Source organism: Crotalus tigris, unplaced genomic scaffold, assembly GCF_016545835.1.
Source record: "Crotalus tigris isolate CLP2741 ecotype Arizona unplaced genomic scaffold, ASM1654583v1 scf7180000018317.730465, whole genome shotgun sequence".
Classification (NCBI taxonomy): domain Eukaryota; kingdom Metazoa; phylum Chordata; class Lepidosauria; order Squamata; family Viperidae; genus Crotalus; species Crotalus tigris.
In genome coordinates, this window is record NW_024096938.1 from 167,171 (window position 1) to 187,871 (window position 20,701).

At 42.3% G+C, this 20,701-nt stretch overlaps 1 protein-coding gene across 1 annotated transcript; it reads left to right on the plus strand.

Moving 5' to 3' along the window:
- Nucleotides 1-1,409: 1,409 nt before the first annotated feature.
- LOC120311131 (zinc finger protein 629-like) lies at nucleotides 1,410-18,855 on the plus strand. The gene is made up of 3 exons (XM_039350305.1): nucleotides 1,410-1,517; nucleotides 14,465-14,578; nucleotides 17,888-18,855. The coding sequence occupies exons 2-3, from the start codon at nucleotides 14,467-14,469 to the stop codon at nucleotides 18,853-18,855; spliced, it is 1,080 nt and encodes a 359-aa protein (XP_039206239.1). The 5' UTR covers nucleotides 1,410-1,517; nucleotides 14,465-14,466.
- Nucleotides 18,856-20,701: the final 1,846 nt, after the last annotated feature.

Below are 20,701 nucleotides of genomic sequence, written 5' to 3' on the forward strand. Positions count from 1 at the left end.
TGGGGACCCCCGCTCTAAGTGTGCTTTTGATCAGCTTCCTCCAACTGGTCTTTTTTATAACCTGCTGAGACTGTAATTTCTTTCCTTTTGGCCATGTCTAGGAATCCTAGAAGCTGTAGTCCCCATTTTGAGGTCGTAAAATGAGGAAGACTAATCTAAGGGCAGCCTTAGGCAACATTTAGTGAAATCCTTCTTTCCACAACCAGGAACCCTGCAAAGCAGGGAATTGTGTACGTAGTTCTGTCCCTTCTGCATTTAAAGAATTATGTATAGGAGGTCTAATTCTGTATTCCTACTCAGGATGCCTCCTGCATGTTGCAGAAGAGATGTTTAGTTCTTTTCCTAAATACAGATAGTCCTCAACTTACAACAGTTCATTTAGTGACTGTTTAATGTTACAACAGCACTGAAAAAAGTGACTTATGAATGTTTTTCACACTTACGACCATTGCAGCATCCCCATGGTCAGACCGCTTGGCAACTGACTCATATTTATGACAATTGCAGAGTCCCAGGCTCATGTGATCCCCTTTTGTGACCTTCCGACAAGCAAAATCAATGGGGGAAGCCAGATTACTAATTTTAACAACCACAGTGATTCACTTAACAACTGCGCCAAGAAAGATCATAAAATGGGGCAAAACTCACATAGCAAATCTCACTTAGCAACAAAAATTTGGGGCTCAGTTGTGGTTGTAAGCCGAGGACCACCTGTAGTCCCCATTTTGAGGTCGTAGAGTGAGGAAGGCTAATCTTAAAGTCAGCCTTAGGCAATATTTAGTTAGATGCTTTTCTCCACAATGAGGAACCCTGCAGAACGGGGAGTTTTGTACGTAATTCTGTCCCTTCTGCATATAAAGAATTATGTATAGGACAGGGGTAGGCAACCTTGGCTCTTTTGTGACTCGTGGACTTCAACTCCCAGAATTCCTGAGCCAGCCATGCTGAGGGGAAACGGAGAGTTTCCGAGCTGAGCCATGCTGGCTCAGGAATTCTGGGAGTTGAAGTCCACGAGTCATAAAAGAGCCAAGGTTGCTTATCCCTGGTATAGGAGATCTATTCTGTATTCCTACTCAGGATGCCTGCTGCATGTTGCAGAAGAGATGTTTAGTTCCGTCCCTAAATAAATCACTTGCAAAATTTCACTGGGTATTGCAGTTCTCCTCAAAGCACCTGCTTTTAGAAGTTGGACTCATGGATGGGGTGATAGCCCACTGCACTTGGAACCCATTAGACAGAGAATTGATGGCCAGTTTAGAGTAACCGTTATTTTCATTGGTAACATAGCGAGTGATCTGGTGGAAACTGGGTGTTTTCTATTTTTTTCCTATCTTCTCTGTCTGAGCACAAACTGATTTTTTTTGGGGGGGTGTCATTTTTGCCACTTTAGGAGTCAGCTGCATTTGAACAGGTAACTGTGTACCTCACAGAAGATATATTATTGGATTTTGATCCTTACCTGTTCGCCCTCAGTGGAAGAAACTTCCAGCAGTATTGCACCTTGCTGTCCTGGTTAGGTAAGGTTGTTACTCATAAATTTTTATTCAGCCACAACTTTTAACACACCCTGCCGACCTTGTAAAGTAGATTGGACCGAGATTTGGAGTTTAGTGTCCAAACTCAATCTTCAGCCTTATTCCTCTGGTTACCAGCTTGAATTTAGAACCCTTTATTTTTAGCGAATTATAAAAATAGTCCTCTACTTATGACCACAGTTGAACCCAAAATTTCCATTGCTAAGCAAGACAGTTGTTAAGGAAGTTTTGCCCCATTTTACGACCTTTCTTGCCACAGTTGTTAAGTAAATCACTGCGGTTGTTAGTCACACAGCAGTTAAGTGCATCTGGCTTCCCCATGGACTTTGCTTGTCTTCTTCTTCTTCTTGTGCCATATCCATTATCGGACGTTGGCGATCATGTTGGCGATCCTGTTTTTATCAGCAGCCGCACGAAAAAGTGCTGCTGAGTTTTGTCCAAACCAGTCCCTTAGATTTTGAAGCCACAATGTTCTTCTTCTGCCTGGACCTCATTTGCCTTCAATCTTTCCCTGGAGGATTAAATGGAGTATGCCGTATTTTTCTGGGTGTCGCATCACGTGTCTGAAATATTCTAATTTTCATTTTTTAATTGTTTTGATGATTTCCCTTGGCTTTCCCAGGCGGCTTATCACCTCCTCATTTCTGATCTTGTCAACCCAGCTTATACGTAACAGCCGCCTGTAAATCCACATTTCAAATGCTTCTGGTCTCTTCAGGTGGCCTTCTGTCAGAGACCAGCTCTCTACTCCATAGAGCAGGACAGAAAAAATATAACATCTGACAAGCCTGATTTTCAGTCTTAGGCTTATGTCGTGACTGCAGAAGACCTTTTTCATTTTGAAGAATGCTGTTCGGGCTAGAAGCATGATAAATCCAAAACTTTGCTTGTCAGGAGGTTGCAAAAGGGGATCACATGACCCCAGGACACACTGCAACCGTCATAAATATGAACCAGGTGCTAAGCATTCAGATTTTGATCACGTGACCATGGGGATGCCGCAGCGGTTGCAAGTGTAAAAAAGGGTCATAAGTCACTTTTTTCAGTGCCGTTGTAACTTTGAATGGTCACTAAACAAATAGTGGTAAGTTGAGCACTACCTGCGTCGCACCATGGTAATTTTATCTAAGGCTGTTGAGAATTGTAAGTCCAATAGATGTGGCAAAGAATAAATTTAGGGAAGGATGCTTTCTTATTCTATTATTGTTATAGTTTATTGGTTCCTATCAGGGAAACACTTGAAACGATTTAAAATAGAACAATTAAATATAAGACACCCACACCCACAAGTGATATATTAACACAATATAAAAATAACACTTTCGTTAGAAAGTCAGGGAGAAACGTATAACATCCTACCATATTAGCCAGTGCAGGATTTCTCCAAATCTTGTCAGTCAACCAAATCCTTAACAAAGGCATCTCGTCAGGGAATTCTAGTACCAAGCAAAGCCTCAAGACTGACTTAGTCACTGCTGCCCCTGGTCTCTCTCCAGCAGAGGTGTCCCAAATATGTCACCAGGAGACACCAATAATCCACACTTTCTGCATTGGTTGCAATCCCCAGAACTCTACAGAGACCATGTTTCAAGCATCTAAAAGGCGATTTACAACATATGAACCACTGTCAGTTCCTGTCACAGACAAGTCTGGTGGCCTACTAAACAGAGTTAGTAATGTGTCTCCTTGTCCAGAAAGACCCTCTAGGCCAGTGGTTCTCAACCTTTTTAATGCCGCGACCCCCAACTGGTCGTAAGTCGAGGACTACTCAGCCGGTCGTAAGTCGAGGACTACTCAACTGGTGCAGCACCGTTTGCAGAATGGGACTTTTGGCGGGCTCAGCAGGGCAGAGACAGCCTGGACAATTCCTATTGGCTTTTGAAAGCCAATAGAATTAGATTCTATTCAAGAGAGTCTATTCTATTGGCTTTCAAAAGCCAATAGAATAAAAGGGAGTAGCACAGCTAAGGAAAAGGGGGAAAAAATGGTGGACTGCGTTGTTTGGCGACCCCCGTGAAATGGTCGTTCGACCTTCAATGCTCTAGACCTTCAATGACACTGTGGCTCTAGGAATCTTCCCAAACCACTTGGTCTTTCCATGGGGCTGCAAAGCTGCTTAGAATGGGTAGAATTCCTGAATCTGGGTAATGCCCATCTGGTCAATCTTCCATCTTTTCAGTTACAGTTAGTTATCCCTTATTATCCCTAATCACTGCACCCTCATCCAGACACTGAGTAAGAACATGTACAGGTCTTCTTGATTTGGTTATTATAGAACAGTAGAGTTGAAAATCATCACCACAAAGGCAGTTATCTCACAAGGAGGGTGTCATATGACTGCTTGTATACATAAACTAGAGTATGCAATTGCCAATGGACTTGGGGACACACTTGTTTTTCAGACACATCACTGGTGGAGAGGAGAGAGGTAAGGTCAGTCAGATAAAAGGACAATATCTCTATTCTTCCCAACATTTACCTTGAGGGCATCTTATACAGTGTACAAAAATCCATGCAAGCACCAGATGGCAAGGAAGAAGCATTAGGAACTCTCATTGGTCTTAGTGAATTGTATGAATCTCATCATTGTGGCTTATAAATCATGGCTGCAGACCCTAATTGTTAAAGAAACAAGATCACACAAACATGATTCCATGGAGTTCCAGCTCATGTGTAGACTTCAGAGATGGTGGGAACATCTCCCCCTTTTAGAAATAAGATGTGATAAGCCATGAACTGACCCAGTCCATGTAAGATAAGATAAGATAAGAAAACCTTTATTGTCATTTTTTTTTACTGTGAGCACACTGGCACACATGAAAAATGAAATTCTGTAACCTGCTCTCAAAAGAAAGTATATATCTATCCATACACATACAATACACACATATACATATATACATACACACACACACATTAATCACTGCCCATTTTGAAAACAGTGGAAAGAGGAAACTTGAGAGTTCACATGGTTGATGCTACAGTATATGGAACAAAACTGTGACTGAATTTGGATGTTCTATTTCGGATACCACCGAGCCTCCTCCCAGAAAGTAACAAGGAAAACAGGTTGTGAAGAGGATGTGTAGAGTCCCAGATAATCTTGCGGACCCTGCTACCCATGTCCTGGCTAGAAGGAAGTGAACTACCAATAATTTTTTCTGCCATCCTCACCACCTCTCTGCCTTCCTGTCCCAAGCAGTCATGCTTCCAAATCAGACAGTAATGCCATATGACAGGATGCTCTCAATCGTCCCTCTGTGAAAAGTGGTAAGGACAGGGGAAGGTAGTTGTACTTTTCTCATGTGACACATAAAATGCAGGCGCTGCTGTGCCCTTTTCACCAGTGTCTCACTGTTGAGCAACCAAGCTAGCCTATTCATTAGCTGCACAACCGGAAACTGGATGCTGCTAACCACCTCCACAAGTGAGCCATTAATACAGAGGTGTGTGGCTGTGCCTGCCTTTTCTGAAATTGACAATGGTCTCTTTAGTTTTTCCTACATTTAAAACGAGGCTGTTTTTATTACACCAGTTCACCAAGCCCTCTACCCCCTAGCGGTAAGCACCCTCATTGTTATCCTGAATAAGGCCCACTAGTGTTGTATCATGTGATTACATTTAAGTTTGATGTGTGTCCTGCCAACCAAAAAACAGGTTCTTGGTTAAATATAGTGGTAAAAAATGAGCAATTAGGTCAAAGAGCACAATTCTCTTCCTAATATTTTGCTGGAAAATTTTCTCACATAGTTGCCAGACTTCATGACTCTCCCTTCAACTTCCAAGAGAAAGTTGGTGGTTAGGGTCATGGTGAAATGTTCAGCAGAAGTTGAGAGTAGTTGTATTTCCTGTGTAAAACGTACTACCCATTGTCGCCACTCTATCAAAATAGACATAGTCCTCGCCTTAAAAGTGAAAAAAGCAACTTAATGACGTTTTCACACTTAAAGCCACATGATCAAAATTCGGATGCTTGGCAACCTGTTCATATTTATGATGGTTGCAGTGTTCTGAGGTCATGTGATCACCTTTTGTGACCTGACAAAGGAAGTCAGTGGGGAAGCCATATACACTTAACAACTGTGTTACTGACTAAACAACTGCAGTGGTTCACTTAACAATTGGGGACAAGAAGAGTTGTAAAACGGGGGAAAACTCCATTTGCAAATGTCTTGCTTACAGTGGAAATGTTGGGCTCCATTGTCCTAAGTCGAGGATTACCTGTAAAATGAAAAGAATGAGAATTTGGGCTACCGAAAAAGAATGAGGATGTACATTGTATAGAACTGTTGAAAGAAAAGTCTTCACCCTGGTTCATCCAAGCCGGGGATAAATAAACAACATGGCGACTGCTTTAGGAAGAAGATTGCAGTTTATTGAAGAGCCAAACCAAAAGATAGTTCTGGCAGGAAAGAGGAGAGAAAAGAAGGGCTGAGCACTTGTGGGTAGTAGGTTTTTATAACCACTGAAGCCTTTTGTTTGGAGTAGTTTCCTGTTCCTGTGTTGAGGCTTTGTATTTCCTGTGTCACGTATTCTGACCTGAGTCTGGGTATGCCTTTCTGGTATTCTTGATAGTGATGGGTTAGTCCTATTATGACCAAAGGGTTATGTCCTGCTTCCCTGGTGCTGGGGCTAATGACTCCTATAGTTTGGGTGGGGTGTGCAGATTTTAGGTGTCTTTGTCTTTTTGGTTTTTATACCCACTGAAGTCTTTTGTTTGGAGTAGTTTCCTGTTCCTGTGTTGAGGCTTTGTATTTCTTGTGTCACACGTATTCTGACCTGAGTCTGGGGGTGCCTTTCTGGTATTCTTGATGGTGATGGGTTAGTCTTATTATGACCAAAGGGTTATGTCCTGCTTCCCTGGTGCTGGGGCTAATGACTCCTATAGTTTGGGTGGGGTATGCAGATTTTAGGTGTCTTTGTCTTCTTGGTTTTCTAGCTCCAACTTTCCTGATGGTTTACATTTGCATTTGTACAGAGCTGGCTTCTGCTTGGGGGAGGGAGACCTGGGACTATTAAGGAAACTGGGCATGCTTTTCTGTCTCTTTAAGATTCTTGGAGGAAATATATTTTTCTGCCCTTTTAATATTTCCTTCTCTGGGGGGCTGACTTCCCACAGAACTATTAACTGTAGGGGTGGGAAACCTAGAGTCTGCTTGTAGCCCCTCCTAGCGGCTTGAGTTCTTGCTCAAAATGTTGGCTACAAGTGATTGGTTTTAGGCATGCATTTTTTTTCCTCTCCCTCCTCCCCAATAAGGATGGAAATTGACCCCCTCCCCCCAGAAAAATAGCCCAAAATCATTAGGGTCCAACCCAAGGAGAATTGCCCAGCTCTGATTTCTACTTCACATTCATCTTTGTTTTTTTTCCCTTCAAATCTGTGTCCCAACAGGCCGCATTATTTTTTGTCTTCCTTTTTATTTTAGACAGTGATCTTGTTAGCTAAGAGAAAACCACAGAATACAAAACACCCCAGGGATTTTTCGAGCTGCTGGGCACTGGAAGTAGAGTCTGCTTCTTTTTAGCCCAGAGAAACTACCCACGAAGCTGATTCCTTGGGACCTTTCAAAGAATAAGATAGTTTAAAGCAGTGTTTCTCAACCTTGACAATTTTAAGGCGTGTGGAATTCTGGGAGCTGAAGTCCACATGCCTTAAAATTGTCAAGGTTGAGAAACACTGGTTTAAAGGTTTATGAGTTACAGCATTATTGTTAATAACCCATCCATGCAATTTATAAAATAATATTTGGGGCTAATGGCATAAAAGGCAATCAGATCTCCATTTGGCATTCAGTAATTGCAATTAGCAGTGAACCAGAAGAAAACTTAAGTGGTTAATAGTCTGAATGTAATACGTCGAGTTCATGGAGAAAAAGAAATGATGTATTCTTCACAAGAGGAAAAACGGCAGAAAGAAGTTGTATATTTCATAGGAATCTCTATTCAGGGCCATTTTTAGACTCTTCTTTAGAAGATAGGAAGAAATCAAACAATTCTCACTTCAGGATTTGCTAAATTCTGTTATTTATTTAGACCAGATAGATGTGTTTGTTCCTTCCTTCCTGAGGGAAAAGAGGAAATTCTCTAAAAAATAATAATATAAATATTAAAAAATATCATTATATTTTTTTAAAAATTAAATTTATTACTGTAGTAAGTTTTGAAAAAAATAAAAATGCACAATACTACAAAAAGAAACCAACTAATTACAAAAAATACAAACTGTTAAAAAATGAAAAGAATATAATTAATAGTGAACAATAAGAAATGTAGAGGAAAAAGTTATAAGCAATATGTTTCCACAGTTTTCATATTCTACAAAAACAGTTTATTCTGTTTGAAATGTGGAAGCTTCAGTTGTTTCAATGCTTGAGTTGTAGATGACGTGCTTAGGAGATTCTTTAAGATAACTGTCGATCCCTTGTATTAAAGCAGTGGTAGTCAACCTGGTCCCTACCGCCCACTAGTGGGCGTTCCAGCTTTTTTGGTGGGCGGTAGGGGTTCAATCGAGCCGTTTAAATTTTTGGATCTATTGAGCCCTTCGATCGGCTCACAGAGCTTTCCAGCAGGCGCGGGGTGTTAGCCTCAGCTGTGCGACCCCCCACGGAGCTCTCGGAGGCCAGAGAGCCTCGCTGAAGCGCGCCATCATCGCGAGGCTCCCGTCAACTTTCTCGACGATCCGGATCGCAGCAGAGGCTGCGCAACGAGATAAAACTGCAAGTGCCTCATTTTCGGCTTTGGGGGGTGGAAATTAAAGGCCCAACCAACAACAAGCTTCCTCTTTTGGTGGGCGGTAGGGGTTCAATCGAGCCGTTTAAATTTTTGGATCCATTGAGCCCTCCGATCGGCTCACAGAGCTTTCCAGCAGGCGCGGGGTGTTAGCCTCAGCTGTGCGACCCCCCACGGAGCTCTCGGAGGCCAGAGAGCCTCGCTGAAGCGCGCCATCATCGCGAGGCTCCCGTCAACTTTCTCGACGATCCGGATCGCAGCAGAGGCTGCGCAACGAGATAAAACTGCAAGTGCCTCATTTTCGGCTTTGGGGGGTGGAAATTAAGGCACAACCAACAACAAGCTTCCTCTTAGAGCCCCTCATGGCTGGGAAGGCCCAGCCGAAATACAAGCGGCCGCTAATTTTGGTGCAGCTGCCATTTTGAGACCGCACAGAGCCCTCAGTCATAGAGGTTTCAGACATCTCTGACAAAAACCAGGCTCTCTCTTCATCCTGCTGTGACAGGCACAGATCGGGGGCAAACCAGACTCCACTGGGCATTCCCTCAATACCAAGGTAGAGGCCATGTCTCAAAAAAAGAAATACGCTCGTGGCTATTTGCCAGAGTATCTGAAGATGGGTTTCATAGAATCTGTTGTAAATAAACAACACCCAATGTGTTTATTGTGTCATAAAACATTATCCAATGAGGCAATGAAGCCAAGTCGATTGCGAGAACATCTTTCTACAAAGCATCCAAATGATAAGGACAAGCCCATTGAATATTTTCAGGAAATATATAAAAAATTTCAAAATCGTTCAACAATCGTTGCATCATTTAAGAAACAACATGCAGCGAACGAAGATGGATTAATTTGCGCTTATCGCATTTCACAATTAATTGCAAAAAGTGGTAAAAGCTATAATATTGGAGAAACAGTAATAATACCCTCTATAAAAGAATTTATTTCAACAGTAATGCATCAGGATATACCTGAAAATTTAAAAACGTTGCCCCTAAGCGATAGCACAGTAAAGCGACGAATTGATGAAATGGCAGTTAATGTTGAAAAAAAACTGATAAGTATTCTCCAAAACACTTCATTTTCTATGCAACTGGACGAGTCTACCACTGCAGATAATAATGCTTTATTGATGGCATATGTACGTTATTTTGATGAAAACAATACATTACAAGAAGAAATGCTATTTGCAATAAATCTCATTACAGATACAAGAGGATTATCTATATTTAATACTGTGAAATCATACTTTACAAAAAATAATATTCCTTTGAATAATATTGTTGCATGTGCTACTGATGGAGCACCATCAATGGTAGGTTGCTATCGTGGATTTGTTGCTTATTTGAAGGAAGAAGTGCCAAATGTTTTATGTATTCATTGTGTGGTGCACAGACAACATCTTGTAGGAAAACATCTAAGTACAACTCTCCATTCATCATTAAATATAATAATTCGAGCCATAAACAAGATCAAATCCAAAACAAAAAATGATAGAATGTTTCGACAGCTTTGCCAGGACAATAATGAAGATTTTATTACGTTACTTTTGCACACAGAAGTTTGGTGGCTGTCAAAGGGTACATCTTTGGCTCGTTTTGTAGCATTATATGATAGTGTCATACAATTTTTTGAAAGTAATAATGAGACCAATTTGTGTCAACAGTTAAAAACAGTAAAGAATGATGCCTTTTATTTGGCAGATATTTTCAAGAGATTTCATGATGTCAATTTGCAGCTTCAAGGAGCTAATAAGACTCTTATAGGTTGCCAAAGTATTGTGTCATTATTTATTGACAAACTTGAACTACTTCGTTATAATCTATTGAAGAGAGAATTTCATCAGTTTCCTGAATTATCATCTATAAAAGATGATGTAACTCCAGAGGATATTGACAGATTTAGTAGCCACCTCAACGAACTTAAATTGGACATGGAAAAACGATTTGAAGATATTTTGAAATTGAAGGTGTATGACTGGATGAAAAATCCTTTTACCGCAAATATTGAAGAGGCTGATATAACTTGCCAAGAAGAACTGTTAGAAATTAGATATGATGAAGAAAGTAAACATAAATTTGAAAGTGGTGGATATGAAAACCTATGGCAAAGTAAAAAAATGCCTGCCTTATATCCAAATATGTGGAAAATGATATTCAGTTTATTGATACCTTTCCCTACCTCATATCTTGTGGAATCAGGCTTTAGTGCTGTTAATCATATTATGACCAAAGAAAGAAACCGCCTGAATATTTCCGAAAGAGGAGACCTTCGTTTGTTCCTTACAAAAATTGAGCCAGATATCCAGTATTTAGTTTCGCAGCATCAGCCTCAGGGATCTCATTAATAATTTAATTAATTAAATGTAATTTCATCAGACTTCCTGTTTCTACAGTGGGGCAAAAAAGTATTTAGTCAGCTACCAATTGTGCAAGTTCTCCCACTTAAAAAGATGAGAGAGGCCTGTAATTGTCATCATAGGTAGACTTCAACTATGAGAGACAAAATGAGAAAACAAATCCAGACAATCACATTCTCTGATTTGGAAAGAATTTATTTGCAAATTATGGTGGAAAATAAGTATGTGGTCACCTGCAAACAAGCAAGATTTCTGGCTCTCACAGACCTGTAACTTCTTCTTTAAGAGGCTCCTCTGTCCTCCACTCATTACCTGTATTAATGGCACCTGTTTGAACTTGTTATCAGTATAAAAGACACCTGTCCACCACCTCAGTCACACTCCAAACTCCACTATGGTGAAGAAGACCAAAGAGCTGTCAAAGGACACCAGAAACAAAATTGTAGACCTGCACCAGGCTGGGAAGACTGAATCTGCAATAGGCAAGCAGCTTGGTGTGAAGAAATCAACTGTGGGAGCAATAATTAGAAAATGGAAGACATACAAAACCACTGATAATCTCCCTCGATCTGAGGCTCCACGCAAGATCTCACCCCGTGGGGTCAACATGATCACAAGAACGGTGAGCAAAAATCCCAGAATCACACAGGGGGACCTAGTGAATGACCTGCAGAGAGCTGGGACCAACGTAACAAAGGCAACCATCAGTAACACACTACGCTGCCAGGGACTCAGATCCTGCAGTGCCAGAAGTGTCCCCCTGCTTAAGCCAGTACATGTCCGGGCCCGTCTGAAGTTTGCTAGAGAGCATTTGGATGATCCAGAAGAGGATTGGGAGAATGTCATATGGTCAGATGAAACCAAAGTAGAACTGTTTGGTAGAAACACAACTCGTCGTGTTTGGTAAGTAATTATTATTATATGCTTTAACTTGCTATAACTCTGCTTTATAAATTTTATAAAGTAAAGTTATTTCTCTACTTTATAAATCACCATTACTGTGGAACCGGTGGGCGGTTAGAAAATTTTACTACTAACAAAGATACAAAAGTGGGCGGTAGGTATAAAAAGGTTGACTACCCCTGTATTAAAGCTTAAAAGGTAATTGAGCTTAATAATTGGTGACAGCAAATACCTTTAGAGATTATCCTAAATAAAAGACAAGTTGCTGAAGTGATCAATAGAGGAGGACATGGCTAACTGAACAATAGATCTACCTGAGATTCAACCAGACCCCTCCCCTTCCATTCAACTTTGCAGAATGACAAGGGGGGGGGTTGTATATGTGCATAAGTATGTGTGTGCCATTGCAGGTTGAAATCAGCAGGGGTCTTCCTTGATAACTCCTGCTGTATGGCTTACACCTTCAGGCACATTCCTGTACATTTTAGCAAAGGTGGAGAACATGGGAGAACTTTCCAAAAAGGCAAGAAGATCAAAATGTCTGTATAAACTCAGATACAGAGCTTGGGAGCGTCTTGCCTGAGCTTTAACCAGGGTGAATGCTTTGGCCAGGTTGCAGTGGAGCCTTTCAGATCTAGGCCAGCTTTATAAGACTTGTGTGAAAGCTTCCCTTCCGTGTTGGGAGGGAGATAGGCATCCAAATGGCCAAAGTCCCGTGGCCTCTAAATATCTTCCATCCAGCGGGTGTCTGTTTCTACTTGAGGTAAAATATGGCTGATCATTAACTGGTCCGCACAATGCATTTCCAACAGTGCTTTGATTTCTAATTTATTAAGTTTAAGCCGGCTGTTGTTGCACCACAATTAAGAGGAGGTTTCAGGGAGAGATAAGAGGAAGAGGAATACTTTTGTACATGAAAAGAATGATTGGAAAAGTGTTAAGGGAAGAAGAGTGTTAGGTAAAGATCCCATTTGAGCGTAGACCTACAGGTAGGCCCTACCCTACGACCACTATTGAGCCAAAATGTCTGTTGCTAAGTGAGACAGTTGTTAAGTGAATTTTGCCTCATTTTACAACCTTCCTTGCTACAGTTGTTAAGTGGATCGTTGCAGTTACTAAGTTAGTAATACTGATGTTAAGTGAGTCTGGCTTCCCCATGGAATTTGTTAATCAGAAGGTTGGAAAAAGCGATCACATGACCCTGGAATTCTGCAACCATCATAAATAGGAGTCAATTGCCAGTTTCTGAATTTTGATTACATAGGGATGCTGCCTTGGTCATAAGTCATTTTTTTTCACTGCCACTATAATTTCAAATGGCCACTAAGTGAGCTAGTGCAAGTCGAGGGTCACCTGTACTAGAGTTCAGAGTCTGGTCTGATTAGTAGCTTTCCCTTCTAACAGAACAATGTCCATGGGCCAATAATGTTGATCCTTAACACGCACAAGGATTTACCAAAGATACCCTTTTGTTCCATCTGCCTGCATCTTTTTATAAGCTAAAAGCAGGAGAAGGGATGTTTATCATGTCTGCTTGGAAAAGTTATCTTTTGAGCCCTTTTCATGCCATTTTATTCATGGCTTGGCCAGACCCTAACACTGAGCCAAATTGGGGTGCACCTAATCATCATCATCATCAATAGAGCTGGAAGGGACCTTGGAGGTCTTCTAGTCCAATCCCCTGCTCAATCAGAAGATCCTGCCTACACCATTTCAGACAGGTGGCTGCCCAGTCTCTTCTTAAAAACCTCCAATGATGAAGCACCCACAACTTCTGAAGGCAAAGCTGATCCATTGGTTGATTGTCCTCACCGTTAGGAAGTTTCTCCTTAATTCCAGGTTGCTTCTCTCCTTGATTAGTTTCCATCCATTGTTGGGGGGGATCCATTGTTCCCATTCCATCCCACCTGATGCAGTGGGAAAGTGCACAAGTCTTTGGTAGGCAGAGGACTGAAAAAGAGATGTTGTGGCAAACTCAGGATCAACTCTCCTAACTTGAAGAAGACATCCCAGCAGAGTTCCATTTAGGGTTGAACTATATAGCTTAACTACAATGACTTTATTCGCACAACAAACAAACCACATTAGGAATAGTGTGGTATGTGCAACAAGCTTTATATCAGGAAGGTGAATACATTGACTTTGGGAATGACCTAGTCTTTGTTTTCAAATTATAGAATTTGGGGGCGAGGTGAAAACAGTGTTGAAATTTGCAGTCATAAGTGTGCTTAGTTAGGGAGCTGTACCTACACTCTCTACTACTCTCTTAAGCAGGCAGTCTGTTTATACCAGGGATAGTCAACCTTGGCTCTTTTATGACTTGTGGACTTCAACTCCCAAAATTCCTGAGCCAGCCATGCTGAGGGGAAAGGAAGAGGTTTCCAAGCTGAGCCATGCTGGCTCAGGAATTCTGGGAGTTAGTCCATGAGTCATAAAAGAGCCAAGGTTGCCTACCCCTGGTATATACTGTATGTTAAGACTCCAAAATCCAAAGGCACTGGTGGTTGAAAAATCAGCACATCTAGAGATGAAAGGTGACATACTTTAGGCAAACATACCCCTGTCTTAATCACGGCTGATAAAAATTGAAAATGCCTCTTAAAAAATCCCAGGTGAATCCCTCTCCTTATTCCCTAAATCTCAAGACAATCATGAATATTGGACAGGACTTTGGATAAGCTATTTATGTATATTTATTCTGTCTGCTCATTTTCTTGTGTAAGGTTACAAAACTCAACTCAGTTGAACAAAGTCGTTTTCCCATAGTTCATTCTGAGTTGGAACAGTTCTCTCAAGTTTCCCTTCACTAACTACTACGGTAGTGGATTGCCTGACTAGAGAAAGCCAGGGATTAAAACTTATTCATGTGAAGCACTTATTCTCCACTAACCACTGGCTCATTGTTTCAATCTCTTTTTGCAATCTGGCTGGACAGAGATGCAGAAGCACAAGTCGGAACTGTTTCTGGAGACCGAAGAAGGTGCTGCCACGCCCCTTTCATTGGTCCACATTGAGGAAGAATTTAACTCCTCTCCATCTTTATACCAAGGTAAGGAGTTCGTGAAACCGGCTAGGAAATCATTGATTGACTCACTGACCAGAGGAGCACAACAAGGGGAAAAATGGAACTCTATCAGCCTGCCCACTAGGACCCCCTTCCAATTATCTCAAAGCAGAGGTACTGTTCTGTCCCAGCCCACGTGAGTCCTTGTTAAGCTCAAAAGGAGAAACCCCTCTTCCAGCAAGCAGACTGGAACCGCAGGGAAAAAAAAGCAATCCCCTTTTATTATTCACAGACCTGAGTCAATGTCCAAGGCAAACAAACACAGTTCACAGAAACTCGAACAAACAGTTGCCTTCAGCAACTAGCACCTCCCACACCTTCCCTTTTATAATTCAGCCAAGGCGTGGCTTTCTAATGCCTTCTCCTTTGCCTTTGGAGCTGCCCTATTACATTCCTCTGTCCTACTCTTTTCTTGCTGGCGTTTTAGTGCATCCTGGATATCTCCCAGCTGTGATTCATCACTGTCCAACTGAGACTCCCAGCACAGCTGTGTCTCAGCCTGAGCGTGAGTAGAGGGGCCAAGCTCCTCGTCAGACTATAAGACTTGAAACTCCTCAGAGGCTTCCTCTGACGTCCCACCAGGCCCCTCCTCTGATTCCTCAGACTCAGCTGCCGGGTCCATTGGCTGGCGAGGAATCACAACAGGCACCAGTATGTAGTCTTTAGATGTGTAGGATAGTAGGCCAAGGGATGATGCAAAGTTGGGTCAACATATTATGGCTTCCCCCAAAGTCATTTGTTGTTGTTGTGTTTGGTTTTTAAACCGTTACATCTCTTTTTGGATGAGCACTATACTTTTTGCAGACACGGGAAAATATGGCACCGATTTCTTACGCCGCTAGTCCGGGTTGACTCAGGAACACCAAAAAGGGACATGAAAATGAAAGCCTCATTCAGTTTTGGGCCTCTTATTGCCTATCTCTCCTTCTCATAAAGTAAAACTTCTTTGCGAATGAGGTGGGAGACTGCTGGACTGTCTGTTTTCTTGCCCTAAGAACTCTTTGCTCGAGGAAGGCATATAAACCCAGAGAAAGACCAAGGTCTGTGTGTCCTCCGTAAAGGCATCTGGCGTGGCCAGAAGGAACAATAATACAACAACAACAACAATAATAATTAATAATAATAAAGTTGGAAGGGACCTTGGAGGTTATAAAGTCCAACCCCCTGCTCAAGCAGAAAACCTATACCATTTCAGACAAATGGCTATCCAGTCTCTTCTTAAAAACTTCCTGTGTTGGAGCATTCACCGATTCTGGAGGCAGGTTGTTCCACTGGATAATTGTTCTAACTGTCAGGAAGCTTTTCCTTAGTTCTAGGTTGCTTCTCTCCTTGATTAGTTTCCACCCGTTGCTTCTTGTCCTGCCTTCAGGTGCTTTGGAAAATAGCTTGATTCCCTCTTCTTTGTGGCAGCCCCTGAGATATTGGAATACTGCTATCATGTCCCCCCTTGTCCGTCTCTTCGTTAAACTAGACATACCCAATTCTAGCAACCGTTCCTTATATGTTTTAGCCTCCAGTCCCCTAATCATCTTTGTTGCTCTTCTCTGTACTCTTTCTAGAGTCTCAACATCTTTTTTACATCGTGGTGACCAAAACTGGATGCAGTATTCCAAATGTGGCCTTACCAAGGCATTGTAGAGTGGTATTAATGCTTCGTGTGATCTTGATTCTGTCCCTCTGTTAATGCAGCCTAGCACTGTGTTGGCTTTTTTGGCAGCTGCAGCACACTGCTGGCTCATATTTAAATGATTGTCTACTAGGACTCCAATGTTAACCCTGTCTCTTACCCAGCAGACTCCCCCAAAGGCTAGGAAAGCAGCAGGCAACAAAAGGATCTGATTTCCAGCAAATGTAGAGAAGTCCAGGAGTTCTTCCTTCCTTCCTTTTGCTTTTTCTTCCATCCTGACCCTAAGTTGTAATGCAAAATGCTAAGAAAAAAAAATGGGGTTGCATTATCACAGACATTGTGTTTCTATGTATGTGTGGGGGGGAATCTTTACCCTGTTCCACATTGGAAGAGGTTTAAAAAACAAGACAGAGATAGAAATTTACCTTCATCTTAGAAAGATTGGGGTGTCTTATAGTCAGCAGTTCACACAATAGCTAAAGCAGGACTGATGTATCTGGGCCTGGATCTAACCTTGGAGTCAATTAATTAGTCTGATTAATCATTTTCTGAAGTCCCCCATCCTACCCTCCCCACACATTAGCTCAGCTAACCATGCCAGTGAATCCACGGACTGCAGCCTTGTCCATCTTATTGCTTTCCATGGGAATCAGGAATACAATTCCCAGAATTCAGGTTCCCACTTCACATGGCTAGTATTTCACTAGTCCTGTATTATTCAGCATTTTTTTTAAAAAAGTTTCCTAGTTATAAGAAATAATTTATAGTAGAAATCTGCCCAGTTTGCCTTTCATTTTATTTATTTGAGTTACAGTCTGAAGAACACTCTTTTCTTCAGAATTCTCAAGGCATCTTTTCAGGAGCAAGTTTTCAATTAACCTTATATCTGTAAAAGAACAGGAGTTGGGTAGTTTAAAGTTGGATGGAGTTTTGCATATTACACAAAAATTAGAGGGGAAAGTGGTGGGGGGGATTCCCTTGATTCCTACACCCAGCATGTATTTTCTTTCATCTTTACTATCTATCAGTTCTCTAAATCAGAAGTAGGGGATTTGCCATCCTCCAGAACTCTTAAACTACAGATCCCAGCAGCACCAGCCAGCATGACGGTCCATCGGTTTTGGAGAGCCAAACATTCCCGACCTTCTGAATGATCGTGCGGATGGTCATTTTGAAGCTCTGGGATAAAACAGTACACAACCTCTGAACTTTCTCTGCTCTGCCTGCTCTTTTTCGCATATAGGTAGTCCTCATGTAGCAACCACAATTGGGACCAGTAACCTGGTCATTAAGCAAAGTGAAACCACGACTGGGCTTAGGATCATATCTCGGCTTTCCTTTGCTTTACAAATCTGCGAAGATCATAAATGTGAGGACTGGTTGCAAAATTACTTACTCCCCACTATTGTAAACTATGAATAGTCACTAAACAAGGCAGTCACTAAACATGGGCTACCTGTATTTAATGCTAGTTCCCTCCTCGCCAGGCACCCTCTGAATATAGGGAACCAATTCCCGTAATTTCCTAGCCAGCATAGTTAATGGCAATCCTATATTTCTGAAGAGCACCAAGTTAGGAAAAGTTTAATAAAGGCAAAAGGCTTAACTCTTTAAGTATGCTCGTTTTCCAAAACCGACCATGATTCCATCTCTGGTTATCCAAGCAGGTGATGGGGTAGCACAAACCAAAGAGCAAGACAACATTGTGTCCCTGGCGAGGCTGCAGTATAATTTTGTCCAAGAAGCTAATCTACCAACAAGAAGCAGTGAGTTTTACCTCACGGGTGAAAATGTCAGCCTGTTTCCTGAGCGGCCCAAAGCCCACCCCTGCGCAAAGGGACTCATTAATGATTTCAGCAGTGCAATTCCACACCAGGGGGGTTCTTTGCCTGTCAGTGCCAGCTGTGACTCACTCAAGCAACAGGACAGTGAGGTCGTTCCCCTGAGTTGGGGGGAGCAGAATAACCTTCAGGATGCTGTGGTCACAGGAGATAGTTCACAAAAGGAAGGGCATGCCAGCAAGAGGTCACCTCCAGAGAGGGAAAGCCATCCTGGGAACAACACGGAGGCAGAAGTTAACCATCTACCAGCTTCTGAAGTTCATGAAGAAACGTGTGCCAGAGAGGCGTCCCCCGTGGGTTCTAATTCTGCAGTGAAACCTTTCAACCCCATCCCTGTTACCCATCAGCCGGTCTCCCCGAAAGACACCCCCAACTCCGGGTGTCCCAACTACAGACACCCTTCCGAGTGCAGCAGGGCAAGTCTTGTGGGACAAGAAGTCAAGGCCACAAACAAATGGGTTAAACTCACCTCCTCTTCTAAAGAAAAGGCGGGCAAGGTGGTGGAGAAGCCCTTCCAGTGCCCCGATTGTGGGAAAGGCTTCCTTCACCGATCCAGCATCCCCCGGCATCAGAGGCTCCACAAGAAAGACAATTCATCTCCCGATTCAGAGCAGCAGGTGCCCCAACCGGGCGCTCATTGTGGGACCTCTTTCACTATGAAGCCCCTTGTAATCAAACGCCGGAGGCTGTCTGGGATCGACCAGCCATTCAAGTGTCTCTCCTGCGATAAGAGCTATGGGCAGAGAAACCATCTGAAGAGACATGAGCAGCAGAAGCACCAGGTGGCTGACTAAACACAGCTGCTTTGATCAAAGGCAAGCGCTTGTTTCCTTCGTCTCTATACCTTCTCAGAGGCTACCAGGGATTGCTGGCAGAAATTTCCTTCTCTTTCCTGATCCAAATTCTCCTGAAGAACAGAGGGGACTTTTCCCAAACCGGGACACTGATGTGTCTGGTCACCCTCCTTACTGTCATGGCCAGCCAGCAGCTCATCTCTAATTTGACCACATCATGGGTTGCCAAACCCACCTTAGCCCATGAACTAGGTGAGATGGGCAGCATAGAAATCTGACAAATAAATATGCTTTTCTTCCCGTCACTCTCCTGCTGTCTTTATTCTTTGTTCTCCCATTTGGCTTTGATCAACACAACCCCTGGAGAGGAATGATCAGAACTGCATCCCAACAAAATGTTAAAGCAACCTGGTTCATCTGTTCTTTACAGTTACCCTAAAAACAGCAATATCCACCTACTGCACGTGCTTATGTTAGTATTTTCATAGTTGTGCTACTGCAAAGAGGGGGGTCTCTGGGCTTATACAGATAGTCCTCAACTTACAATGGTTCATTTACCATCGAAGTTACAACAGCACTGAAAAAAAGTGACTTATGACCATTTTTTTACACAACTGCAGCATCCCTTTGTTCATGTAATCAAAATTCAGATGCTTGACTAACTCACGTTTATGACGGTTGCAGTGTCCCTGGGTCGTGTGATTCCCTTCTGCGACCGTCTGGCAAGCAAAGTCAATGAGGGAGCCAGATTCTCTTAACAACCGTGTTACTAACTTAACATCTGCAGTGATTCCCTTAACAACTGTGGCAAGAAAGGTCAGAAAATGGGGCTAAATTCGCTTAACAACTTTCTGACCTAGCAACAAAATTTTGGGCTCAGTTGTGGTAGGTTGAGGACTACCTTTAGGTCATCTCCTACACTACAGTATAATTGTTTTTGCTTTCACCATTGTGGCTGGTAGTTTTGTGCCCCACACAGCAACCCCCCCCCCATGTTTATTCAAAAGTAGGCTATGCAGTCAAGGTTTATGGAGACCTCTTGTTTCCAGAGATGGCATATATTGAATGCTGACTGCTACAGTTAGTGACAGGAGATGATGTCCTTGATCAGATCCAGCAAAGGACTTCTGTGTCCTTCAGTGATCTTGTGTAGTATTATTCACTCTGAAATAAATGTACCTAGAACTGTAATTTTAAATAAACCCATATTTTGCAAGAACTTAGCCCATGGTCAAGAGAGCCAGTTTGGTCTAGTGGTTAAGGCAGCAGACTAGAAACCATTAGTTGGTGAGCTGTAGTCCCTTCTTAGGTCCAAAGCCAACTTAGGCCAGTCCCACAGCCCTGGGAAAGAGGCGGTGGCAAATGTCTGAAAAGCCTTGCCAAGAAAATTATAAGACCAGCAATTTTCAAACAAAACTGAACAGAAAAAAAAACTGGCATAGAGTTTTGAATCTGAATTTAGCCGTTGAAAAGCAAAGTTCATGAATTTGTTGTGCTTTGTTAATAATCACAACATGTGCTCCACTCACCAGGTTAAGCACAGTAAACCTGGGCTTTCTCATTCTCTGCCTGTGGGCTCATAGCAGCACTGGTCCGCCTGATCTTGATTCTATGCCTCTTCTATGCAACCCAGGATTGTATAAACATAGAATCAAGATCATGCAAAGTATTTGTACTGCTTTATAAAACCCTAGTGAGACCACACCTGGAATACTGCGACCAATTTTGGTCACCATACTACAAAAAAGATGTTGAGGCCTTGGAAAAAGTTCAGAAAAGAGCAACTAAGATGACCCAAGGCCTGGAGACTAAAACATAAGAACGGCTGCAGGACTTGGGTTTGGCT